The sequence below is a fragment of the Capra hircus genome, chromosome 2 (genome assembly GCF_001704415.2).
Source record: "Capra hircus breed San Clemente chromosome 2, ASM170441v1, whole genome shotgun sequence".
NCBI lineage: Eukaryota > Metazoa > Chordata > Mammalia > Artiodactyla > Bovidae > Capra > Capra hircus.
Genome location: NC_030809.1, coordinates 135,764,707 through 135,777,584, shown reverse-complemented (window position 1 = coordinate 135,777,584; position 12,878 = coordinate 135,764,707). Strand labels below are relative to the sequence as shown.

At 38.8% G+C, this 12,878-nt stretch overlaps 1 protein-coding gene across 3 annotated transcripts in view; it reads right to left on the bottom strand.

The window, feature by feature from the left end:
- LOC102186637 (E3 ubiquitin-protein ligase HERC2) overlaps window positions 1-12,878 on the bottom strand; it is a 240,331-nt gene that overhangs the window by 66,206 nt on the left and 161,247 nt on the right. For all 3 annotated transcript variants that reach the window (XM_005675805.3, XM_018066077.1, XM_018066078.1), the window contains exons 57-65: window positions 10,232-10,343; window positions 8,507-8,588; window positions 8,257-8,400; window positions 6,765-6,855; window positions 6,300-6,477; window positions 6,031-6,112; window positions 5,781-5,952; window positions 4,903-5,047; window positions 3,776-4,001 (exon numbers count right to left, since the gene is read on the bottom strand). In XM_005675805.3, the coding sequence (XP_005675862.2) occupies window positions 3,776-4,001; window positions 4,903-5,047; window positions 5,781-5,952; window positions 6,031-6,112; window positions 6,300-6,477; window positions 6,765-6,855; window positions 8,257-8,400; window positions 8,507-8,588; window positions 10,232-10,343 (1,232 nt within the window). The remainder of the gene's footprint in view (window positions 1-3,775; window positions 4,002-4,902; window positions 5,048-5,780; window positions 5,953-6,030; window positions 6,113-6,299; window positions 6,478-6,764; window positions 6,856-8,256; window positions 8,401-8,506; window positions 8,589-10,231; window positions 10,344-12,878) is intronic.

The following is a 12,878-nucleotide window of genomic DNA, read 5'->3' as shown; positions in this document are numbered from 1 at the left end:
AAAGAGCCTCTTGATGAAAGCGAAAGAGGAGAGTGAAAAAGTTGGCTTAAAGCTCAACATTCAGAAAACGAAGATCATGGCATCTGATCCCATCACTTCATGGCAAATAGATGGGGAAACAGTGGAAACAGTGTCAGACTTTATTTTGGGGGGTTCCAAAATCACTGCAGATGGTGACGGCAGCCATGAAATTAAAAGACACTTACTCCTTGGAAGGAAAGCTATGACCAAACCTAGACAGCATATTAAAAAGCAGAGACATTACTTTGCCAACAAGTTCCACCTAGTCAAGGCTATGGTTTTTCTAGTGGTCTTGTATGGATGTGAGAGTTGGACTCTAAAGAAAGCTGAGCACTGAAGAATTGATACTCTGAACTGCAGTGTTGAAGAAGACTCTTAAGAGTCCCTTGGACTACAAGGAGATCCAACCAGTCCATTCTAAGGGAGATCATTCCTGGGTGTTCAGTGGAAGGGCTGATGTTGAGACTGAAGCTCCAATACTTTGGCCATCTGATGCGAAGAGTTGACTCATTTGAAAAGACCCTGATGCTGGGAGGGATTGAGGGCAGGAGGAGAAGGGGACGACAGAGGAGGAGATGGTTGGATGGCATCACCGACTCAATGGACATGGGTTTGGGTAAGCTCCGGGAGTAGGAGGCCTCGTGTGCTGCAGTTCACGGGGTCACAGAGTCAGACACGACTGAGCAACTGAATGGAACTGATTCAAATTACTTCAAAAATGATATATTTTTTTAAAACAGAGAGATTGTGGCAAGATTTGGAAGTTAACTAGAAAAATTCCATAGATTTTCAACACAGAGACCATGTTTGACAGGTGAAGTATTTTTAGTAGTATATTCAACACATCATTTAATTTTTCATTGTGCAAAAAAAAAAAAAAACAAAACCAGAAACGGTACTTGTTATTTAAACAAATTTATAGGTCACTGAAGTGAAGTAGTAAGGAAAAAACCCATCAAATTAGAATTTGTTATACACTGAGAAAACTAATTTGGTATGTGAAACTTTATTTATAGGAGAAGTTCTGGCCATTTGACTTCAGTCTTCTTGATCAAACAAAGTACAGCAGGAGAGAAAGAGAGTTTCTGCAAAAGAAGAGACACTAAGAGTTCTTAAGTTTACCCAACATACAGATTGGCTTGTATTCAAAACATCTGGTTGTATGGTTATAACTTCAAGCTGGAATCACTAAGTAGTTGTCACTAATTTTCAATATGAATGCAGCTGAGTATCAAACAGAAGATAAATGCTATTAAAAGAATGAAGCGGTCTGGCAAGTTTAAGGTTATACAAAAATAAAATTACTTATGTCCTCAATTATACATACATTTATGTATAGAACTGAATGAAAAAGAAAATAAAACATATGAAAATTTGAGAGATGTAGCTAAATCAGTGCCAAGACAGAAGTTTATAGTACTAAAAGTTTACACTAGACAAGACAGTCTCAAATCAATAATCTAAGCTCTCATCTCAAGAAAGTAGAAAAGAATAGAAAATAAACATAAAGCATGCATAAAGGTGAGAACAGAAACCAATACCACTGAAAACAGACGAGAGAAAATCAAAGAAATGAAAAGTAGCAAAATCAAGTGGGGTGTATTCAAGGTATGGAAAACTAACTCAAAAACCTGAATGTGAATACTAAAATAGCAGATTTTACTTGTAACAGCCCAAAACTGGAAGTAATCCAAATGCCCTAAAAAAAAAAATGTATTTCTACACACTAATAAGGAGCAACTTGAATATTTCTAGAAAAGACCAAGGAACAAAAGAAATTTTTTAAAATACCATTTATAACAGAATGAACAATATGAAATATTTAGGGATAAATATGACAAAAGATATGCAAGACCTGTATACTGAAACTATAAAATATTGCTGAGAAATATTAAAGACATAAACAAATGGAGAGAAATAGTATACTTGTGAGTGGGAACATTCAATACTGTGAAGCAAACCCCAAATTGTTCTATAGTCAATATAATCAAAATTCCAAGTAGGTTATTTTATAAAAACTCACCAGCTGATTCTAAAAGTTACATGGAAATGCAAGGGGTCTAGAACACCCAAAACATATTTGAAAAAGAACAAAGCTAAAGAATTACCAAAGTCTGAATTCAGTCTTTTATAAAACTACAGTAATCAGGACAATGTGGTACTTGCATCAAAATACAAAAACAAATCAACAAAACACATCTGAGAATCCAAAAATAGACCCACACATACAGCTGATTTTTTGGCACAAGTACAAATTCTTCCAATACAGAAAGGATACTGTGTTTTTGACCAATGCAACTGAAACAACTGGATATCCAAATACCAAATATAAATTTCAATTCATACCTCACACCATGCATGAACTTTAACTGAAGATCAAGCATACACCTGAAACTATAGAACTTTTACAAAAAAACATGGGGAAAGAATCTTTATGATCTTGAGTTAGGTAAAGGTTACTTAAATACAACACCAAACTATGATTCATAAAAGATAAAAATGGATAAACCAGACTTCATCGAAATTAAAATCTTTTGCTCTTTAAAATTTACCTAAGAGAGAATGAATAGACAAGTCACACTGTGCAAACTAAATATCTGATGAAAGACTTGTATACAGAATACATAAAGACTGTTCAAAACTCAACAATAAGGAAACAAACAACTTAGGTTCACATACAGGTAAAAGATATGAATAGACACTTAAAACATAGTAAGACACTCAACATCATTAGTCATTAGCAAAATGCAAAGTAAAATTACAGTGATGTATAGACATCTATAAGAATGGGTAAAATTAAAAACTGACTACATCAAATACAAACAAAAATATGGAGATGCTGGAGCCACAGAATAACCACTTTGCAAAATAGTCTGCAGTTCTTAAAAAGATAAACTTGTATCTACCATACCAACCAATCATTCCTCTCCTAAATACTTAGCCTAGATAAACGTAAGTCTATGTGTCCATATAAAGACTATACACAAATGTTCAGAGCAAGTTTATCTATATAGTCAAAGTTAAGAAGCAACAAAAAAGTCCATCAACAGGCAAACTGATGTATCAACTGCAGTACACCCATAAATAAAAAGCTAGCCAACAATTAAAAAAGAATGAAATACTGATACATGCAACGTGGATGAATTTCAAAATAATTATGGTGAGTGAAAAAAGTCAGGTTAAGAAAAAAGTACATACTATATGATTCCATTAATATAAAACTCTAAAATGGCAAACTGATCTACAGTGACAGAAATGAAGTCAGCGGTTGTGGAAAGCCGGGATGGGTCTACTCAAGGGTAGTATACACATTTGTTCATTATGTCGACTGTGATGATGCTCTCACAGGTGCACATATAGCAAAGCTGATAAAAATTAGTCTACACGTGTTGGATTGTTTTAATATGTAGATTATATTACATCCATACATGTATTCACTTCTGAATACATATATGCATTCAGCTCTGAACAGAGCTGTTGAAAACACCACATGCCTAAACTTTAAAGTCCCTCTGTCTGCACACATGCACAGCTTGCCAGAGCTGTCCTGATCACAAGAACCAGCACTGTACTTCCTCCAGTTTTCATTCCAGCATAAATCATAGCACAGAGCACCATGATGACTCTGGGGCTATGGTTCAGAACGTAGGTAACTCGGTGCTACAAACTTTAATCTGGTAGCAGTATTAAACATTCCACATATGACATTCTATCTGTGCAGAAGGATCTCGTATAAAACATGGATCTCGGTTACCTAAATAGGAAGCACCTAAAGGGTCTCTTGCAGTCTGGAAGAGGACAGGCTCGTGAACAGAGGGTGTTGCCACATCAACGGTTGTCCATGCCACGCTATGAGAAGACCCGCAAGCTACTCGTGTGATCTTCTGGCCTTCTAAGCCTTGCACAAGCGTGGGCTTCCTATTAACTGTGGTTGTGCCATTGCCCTGTTGGCCATGGTCATTGTCACCCCAAGCGTATACCTGTTAAGGGGATAAAAATAATTTTTCAACATTTCAGAACATTCCTTAAGTTCACTTTAAAATTCCTGCCGAGTGCTTCCCAGATAGCTCAGCTGGTAATCTGCCTGCAATGCAGGAGACCCTAGTTCGATTACTGGGTCAGGAAGGGACCCGCTGGAGAAGGGATAGGCTACCCACTCCAGTATTCTTGGGCTTCCCTTGTGACTCAGCTGGTAAAGAATCTGCCTGCAATGCAGGAGACCTGGGTTCGATCCCTGGGTTGGGAAGATCCCCTGGAGAAGGGAAAGGCTACCCACTCCAGTATTCCGGCCTGGAGAATTCCACGGACTGTATAGTCCATGGGGTCGCAAAGAGTCGGACATGACTGAGAAACTTTGACTTTCATTTACTTAATATCAACCCAATGAATTCATCTATATACTGTTCTTAGAAGCAGGAAGTTCTCCTCTTCAACTAAATATTGTAACATTTTGTCCTTAATTTTTCAAAGAGAAAATGATCCAAAAAAATATGTTCACTTTTCAAGGAATTTTGTGCTTTCCAGAATTAGGAAGTATAATTCCTTTTTATTTCATTCTGATTGAAGTACAATATGCTGATTTGCTGTCATAAATGAATTTCAAATTATATCATCTATGAGCCTGTCACAGGATAGCCTCTTATGGTGGAGGAGCAAACTCTTATCAAGGATAACTTCAGTCCTGAAATGAAATACATACATTTCCCTATTAGACATTACAGTGGGAAAGCTCACTACTTTATAACTCATGCTGACAGTTAGGCAAATGTACACAGGAACACAGCAGACATAGCCCACCCTTCTGGTTTTCCAAGTACCAAGACTCACTTCATTTTGTCACGTTACACTATCAACATAAGATCTTGTCACGAGCTCCCTTACCTGTCCTGCATCAGTGACCGCCAAGCAGTGCAGGGCCCCAACAGCCACATGCACAATCTTCTTCCCTCTCAGCCCTTCCACTACCTGTGGTTTCCGCACATGCACATCCGAGCCATGGCCCAGTCTGAAATAGTCCCCCTTTCCCCTGCAAGGAATCAACATTGAGCATTTTAATACATGATTATGGTCTGGCAACACCCCACAGCAAAATACTCACTGCCACAGCACTAGAGCCAGCTCAATGACAACACACACAATGCCCAAGGTCTTAGAAATTATAAAATGGTATACCATTAATTCAAAATAATACATTAATTCTGCTAGCAAGATCCCTAATGTGTGTAACGGTATTTAAGTTACTGATGTAGATTTCATATAGAGACTGAAAACATGACAGGCAACCTCAAATGGCTCTTAAAAGATCTCTGCAGTGATTCTTCCCCAAGCTGCCTCTGAGTCATGATGCTAAGACCAAGGCCATCACACTGTCTACCCATGGTCCGCTGGATATTCCACCTTTTTCTGATTTAATAATCTTTCACTGGAAACACACATGAACATTTTCAGGGATCTAAGAAATCAGAAATCTGTTTTCCACATATGTGATCACTAGGCTCCTTGCATGGCAAAAAAAGCAGAAAAAACCCCCTACACATACTTCATCTAAATAAGACAGACAAGCTAGGCCAAAATTTCTCCAGTGTTCTTTTCTAAACAACCCAGTTATAATTGGATATTTCTTCTTATATTATTGTCACTAATCCCAACTCAAAATAAATAAAAGAACAAAGATGCCTGGATCAGCAAGAAAATAAAGGCGTCCCCCTCTGTGCAAGCCCCTGAACAGACACACTGGTGGGTGACAGGTATTTACGTACCATGTCCAAACTACACCCGACTTGGTGAGGGCCAGGGAGAACTGTGCTCCACATTCGATCTGGCACACCCCTTGTCCATTAAGTCTCTCGATGTTCTGGGGGATGTTACAGCCTTCACTTCCTCCCCGGCCCAATTTTCCAAAGTCACCATCACCCCAGGAGAATACCAGGCCTAAGTTTAAAAATATAGACATCAGGCCAGCATCTCACAACACTCCTCCCCCAAAACGTGGAGTCAGACAGGACTTACCTTCATCAGTCAGAGCCAGGGTCTGTGCATCTCTACTTCCACATGCCACTTGGATTACTCTGTGACCAAGAAGGACTTTCACCTACTCAATTACAAATTTAAAAACAGAATCAAGCACAGGCACCAAGAAAGCAAGGGAAATTCTTCCCCACAAAATGAAAGCCAATACTGCACATATCTTTATGAACTGTCCTAGACTCGGAGCTTATCTTCTCTGGAAATCAGCAGATGGGAAGCTTTCTGTAAGCAACAAAAATACGTATAATCACCATTTTGGGCTTCAGTTGTGTTGTGTTATCCCCATGTCCCAAGCGGCCGTACTCTCCGAGACCCCAGGTGTACAGTTCACCACTGGACGTGAGGGCCGCACTGTGTGAGCTCCCACAGGCAATATCCCGGATTCGCTTGGTTTTCAGGGCCTCTATCAGCCGTGGCTTGTCACAGTTCCTAAAGCAAGATTAAATAATATTCCCTATCATCAATCTAGCCTCTTTAAAGAAGGGGAAAAAAGGACATCTACACTGATCCACATTTAATCAAAACAGTATCTTTAGATTGACTTAATTATCAAACCTTAGAACATGTGAGGCAAATCACATTCAGAGGTATTTTTTAAATGTATTTTTAAGTTTCTTTTGCATAAATAACCCATCCTATTCAATTTTTTTACAAAAATTAAGCATTCATTATTAGTAACAGTTTTTCATTAGCAAAAATGAAGAAAATATTCTTACATTCTACTGAAGTGTCCAAGTTTGCCATCATCACCTTCACCCCAGGAAAACACTTTGCCATCGACAGTTAAAGCGGTAGCGTGCCGTCCACCTGCAACATTCACATAGATAGAGGCTGCCAAAGTTGGTTTAAAAAAAGTTAACAGCATAACTACCTCTTTTGCTTGGCACACAGTATGTGTGATTATCTGTCAAATAAGTAAATGGGATCAACATTTAAGGATGACAATTATATAAAATAAATGAAAATTTCTACAAAGTGTAAGTCCTAGAAAGGAAGAAGCAGCAAAATAATGCTATTTTTAGCATTATTAAATTTAATGGGGTTGCTATATTAAATATATAACAGATCAAAATTCAGATGGAAAAAGTAAAACTAAGTTCATTTGCAATTAGACAAATTAGCAAGTGTTGATGGTATTCAGGCTTTTGTGAAATGCATCTCAACAATGAAATTACTAAAGCAAAAGTACCATCAATTGCAATAAAGGCATTATGCTCACTCTTCCTGAAACAATCAGCTCACACTCTTTCCTCACCATGGCGCATTCTTTCACTCCATCCATCCCAGCTCAGAACTGAAGGGTGTTTCCTCTCTGTTACCAGCTCCTAGGATCCAAGACCCCCTTACCAACAGAGCCCACATGATCCAAGGCAATGTGCTCAGCTAAAAACAATGTTTTCCACACTCTCTCACCCAGAGAGGATAGTGACAAAGATGAGACTAACGAGTGAGGCTTCCAGAAAAGCTCTTTGAAGGGGCAGAGTGGGCTTGAGGAAATGCTTATGTGCTCACCTGTAGCTGCAATGGGGATGGACAGTAACCCAGTGCCCCTCACGGGTACTGTAGCTGCAACACTGTCCCTCCCCCTCACCTCCAGACTTCTCCAGAGGAGAATGGTAAAACACGATCTTGCTCAAGGCACTACTGTTCAGATTTTCTGTTATATGGGGTTAAATCTAACCCTATTCAGTATAAATACAAACTCAGTTTGTATCTAATTCGGTTTCATTCCTCAGAAACCAAGCACAGTGCTTTAAAATAATGCTCTATATGTTTCCTGAATTGAAGCAGTGAGACTTTTTAAAAAATGATCCTTTCTTATGGCTAGAATTTACAGACACTTGAAATCTGATGAAACTTACAGGCTATGTTCCCGAAAAATAACACGTATTTAAGCACAGAACATGATTACTGCAATCTTTTATGAATCTGAGACCAGAGTTCAAAATTAAAAATCCCCTCCTTTGGAGGGGTACGCCCTACATGGCAGAATACCAATAACCCCTGATCTCCAAAAAGTCTTGTGTAACAAAAATAATTAACTCTAGACCATCTGAAGTTTTACGTTACCCAATTTTTACTTCTAATAATGAGTAGAACTTGACAAAAATGCAAGGACACTCTAGGGGAAACTATTTAAAGCCCCAGTTAATTACAGAGCCTGAGCAGCAGGCTTGTCTGAGCACAAGTGTCAAGTCTGGCCTCTACCTGAGTGAACAGCCACCTTCTTGACCACGTAACTGCTGAGAGCTGTGATCTGTCGCGGGATGGGCACCGTCCCACTGGAGATGCCCAGCCCCAGCCGGCCATTCGTGGCTTCTCCACAGGCATATACTTTTCCTTCCACTGTCACTGTAAGACACAGGAGTGAGGAAGAGACTCACTTTTTGTGACACAACAACTTTATGTTTAGGCTTCAACATCATTTAAAACTTTTATATTATTTGAATAATCATACCTGCAAACAAACTTTTAGAACCACCAGCCACCTGTACTACATTCAAAGCTGACAGTGTCTCAGAGAATGACGGAACTTTTATCTAAAACAAAATTTTTTTAAAAAGCAAAAGAAAAAAGAAAATTTTATTTACACTTTTAAAATTACAAGCAATCATATTAAATAGTACAAAGAATTTACCTGGTTACACTCTCCAAAGAATCTCTTGTCTATTACAGATGCATAAGCATTTTAAGAATGAAATGATATACTGGAATTTACTTTAAAGTAAGTAGGGGTGAGGCTATGTAGAAAATAAAGACAAAAATGTGACCATCCACAATTGCTGAAGCTGGTACAGTGACAAAAGGACCAAGTCTCTATTCTGTCTACCAGGTAGGTACATCTGAACACCTCCATAATAAAAGGTGAAAAAAAAAAAACAAAACCATACTTAAAGATATAAACAAACATTTGGTAAACTATATTTTATTTCAAGTCATGTCCTTCTCATTCTTGTTAATTCTGACTTCTCTAAGAAACTATTAATATATGCGTAAATTTCCCATTAGAGATGAATGTGATTTAAAATTACTAAAGCCCCTGTAGAAAAAGCCTTTTATGATGCCCATATGTCATAAAGTATCAGTCAACGGAAGAAGGACGCTCTTCATCCCAACTATGAAGCACCCATCTGCCTTTCATGTGCAAACGCCCATGTGCACACAGGACCCTCTAGACAGCTCACTGTAAGAGGAGAAGTGCCCAGAGCTCCTAGGCCCCACACATCTCCAAACGCAGTACAGCGGCCTCAAAAACAAAGGGAACCCAAGGCTGCTGAATTATATAGGATCATTTTCATCATACTAGAACCATGGTCTCAAAACGAATGAGTTCTAACTTTCCATTTCAGTGTCTCAACAACGCAAATAACAGGGATCTTACAACGAGGTCTCATGAAATACTAAGTAGTGTCTGTGCTAAGTCACTTCAGTCATGTTCAATTCTCTGTGACCTTATGGACTGAAGCTGCCAAGCTCCTCTGTCTGTGGGATTCTTCAGGCAAGAATACTGGAGTGTGCTGCTATGGCTTCCTCTAGGGGATCTTCCCGACCCAAGGATTGAACCCGCATCTCTTGGGTCACCTGCATTGGCAGGTAGGTTCCTTACCAATAGCACAACCTGAGAAACCCAAATAACAGAGATGCTCAGTCAAAAAGAAACTGTTTCCAGACACCAAACCTTGGAGGAATCTATTCTGTGCTGCCTTAGTTCAGGGCCACAGGTGAATTCAACTCAAGTTCAAATGCATACGTTGCCGTTCCTCCTCTTTAAAATATAATTATAGTCTACAATTTTCACCTCTACGCTTGTCAAATGTTTTCCGAAGTGTATCTTCTAGTTTATAAAACAGCAGTAATGCAACTATACCTAACATGCACCAAGGACATGTTTTCCAAGGACAGAGGCATCTTAGAACCTAAAATGATAATGTCTATGAGTTCATATCAAGAATTACTTAATAAAAGTCCATTTTAAAAACAATATATAAAAGGTATAATGTATGGTAGAAATCAAACCAATATTGTAAAGCAATCATAAACCCTTCAATTAAAAATAAATAAAATTTTTAAAAACACACATAAAGGGGAAAATCATAAAAACTTTTAGAGGCCTGGCTAATTCTGGGCCTGTGTGGGTCCAAACAGTGTGGGGTGGCGAGCGCATGGGGTGTCAGGCACACACCTTGGAACCCTTCAGACCTCCCAGCTGGTCCTTGTCGTTCAGACCCCACACAAAAACTTTGGTTCTTATTGTAGCTGCTGATTCCAGACCTGCTGCCTTCCTTCTAATAAGGCTAGTCAAAGTAAAAAAAAAAAAAAAAAAAAACAGAAACAGAGGTTAATCACATAGTAATTTTTTAAATAAAGAGCAAACAACCTAAAGCACACAGTTTGCTGGTTACTACCAGACACACTTAAAATTTTGCTATAACTAAACAAAATCCGAAGTATACACAAAAGTTAGTGGTACAGAGGGTCAAAATGTCTACAAACCAACATACTACCTTTCCTTACTAGAATTTAACTTTAGCTATTTATCCTGGTGGAAATCTTTCTAGGAGTTTTTATTGTTGTTTAGCTGGTAAGTCCTATCTGACTCTCTGCAATCCCATAGATTGCAAAGGATTCCCTGTCCTTTACTATCTCCCAGAGCTTACTCAAACTCATATCCATTGAGTCAGGGATGCCATCCAACCATCTCATCTTCTATCATCCCCTTTTCATCCTACCCTCAATCTCTCCCAGCACCAGGGTCTTTTCATGAGTCAGCTCTTCAGATCAGGTGGTCAAACTACTGCAGCTTCAGTTTCAGCATCAATCCTTCCAACGAATATTCAAGGTTGATTTCCTTTAGGATTGACTGGTTTAATCTCCTTGTACTCCAAGGAACTCACAAGAATCTTTTCCAGCACCACAGTTGGAAAGCATCAATTCTTATGCACTCAGCCTTCTTTATGGTCCAACTTGCACATCTGTACATGACTACTGGAAAAACTATAGCTTTGAATAGACGGACCTTTGTCAGCAAAGCAATGAATCTGCTCTTTAATATGCTGTCTATGTTTGTTGCTTCTATCTTTTATATTCATGACTTCACTCACCATCAGCAGTGATTCTGGAGCCCCAAGAAAATAAAATCTGTCACTGTTTCCACTTTTCCCTACCTATTTGCTAGGAAGTGATGGAACTTAATGTCATGATCTTTTTTTTGTGAATGTTGAGTTTAAAGCTAGGTTTTTCACTTTCCTCTTTCACCTTCATTAAGAGCCTTTTTAGATCCTCTTAGCTTTCTGGCATAAGAGTGGTATCCTCTGCATAGCTGAAGTTGCTAACATTTGTCCCGGTAATCTTGATTCTAACTGTGATTCATCCAGCCCGGCATTTTGCTTGATGTACTCTGCATATAAGTTAAATAAGAAAGGTGACAATATACAGCCTTGTCACACTTCTTTTCCAATTCTGAACCAGTCTGCTGTTCCCTGTCTGGTTCTACCTGCTGCTTCTTGACCTGTATAAGTGTTTCTCAGAAGACAGGTAAGGTGGTCTGATATCCCCATCTCTTTAAGAATTTTCCAGTTTGTTGTGGATCCACACAGTCAAAGGCTTTAGCATAGTCAATGAAACAGAAGTAAACATTTGTCTGAAATTTCCTTGCTTTCTCTATGACCCAATGAATGTTGGCAATTTAATCTCTGGGTCCTCTGCCTTTGCTAAACCCAGCCCAGTTCTTGTTTCACATACTGCTGATGCTTAGCTTGAAGGACTTTGACCATTACCTTGCCAGCATGTGAAATGCAACTTTATGGTAGTTCGAACATTCTTTGGTGCTCCCCTTCTTTGGGATTCAAATGAAAACTGACCTTTTTCCAACCCTGGTGCCACTTCTGAGTTCTCCAAATTTGTGGGTATATTGAATGGGCACTTTCATAGCATCATTTTTTTAGGATTTGAAATAGCTCAGCTGGGATTTAATCACTTCCACTAGTTTTGTTTACAGTGATGCTTCCTAAGGTCCACTTGACTTCACACTCCAGGATGTTCAGCTCCAAGTAAGTAACCACACCACCAGGGTTATCTGGATCATTAAGATCATTTTTGGATAGTTGTGCATTCTTGCCACCTCTTCTTAATCTCTCCTGTTTCTGTTAAGTCCTTACCCTTTCTGTCCTTTACCATGCCCATCCCTGTATGAAATGTTCCCTTGGTTCTTCAATTTTCTTGAAGAGATCTCTAGTCTTTCCCATTCTATTGTTTTCCTCTACTTCTTTACAAGGTTCACTTAAGAAGGCTTTCTTATCTATCTTTGCTATTCTCTGGCACTCTGCATTCAGTTGGGTATACTTCCGTTTCTTGCTTGCCTTTCACTTCTATTCTCAGCTGTTTGTAAAAACCTTCTCAGACAACCACTTTGCCTTCTAGTATTTTTTTCTTTGGGATGAGTATTGGTCACTGCCTCCTATACAGTGTAACAAAGCTCTGCCCACAGATCTTCAGGCACTTTGTCTACCAGATCTAATCCCTTGAATCTATTCATCACCTCCACTGTCTAATCATAAGGAATTTGATTTAGGTCATACCTGAATGGTCTAGTGGTTTTCTCTACTTTCTTCAGTTTAAGCCTGAATTTTGCAATAAGGAACTCATGATCTGAGGCACAATCAGCTCCAGTTCTTGTATCTTGCTAACGGTATATAGCTTCTCCATCTTTGGCTGTAAAGAATAGAATCCATTTGATTTCAGTATCGATCATCGGGTGATGTCCATATGTAGAGTTGTCTCTTGTTATTGGAAGAGGGTGTTTGCTATGACCAGCGTGTTCTCTTGACAAA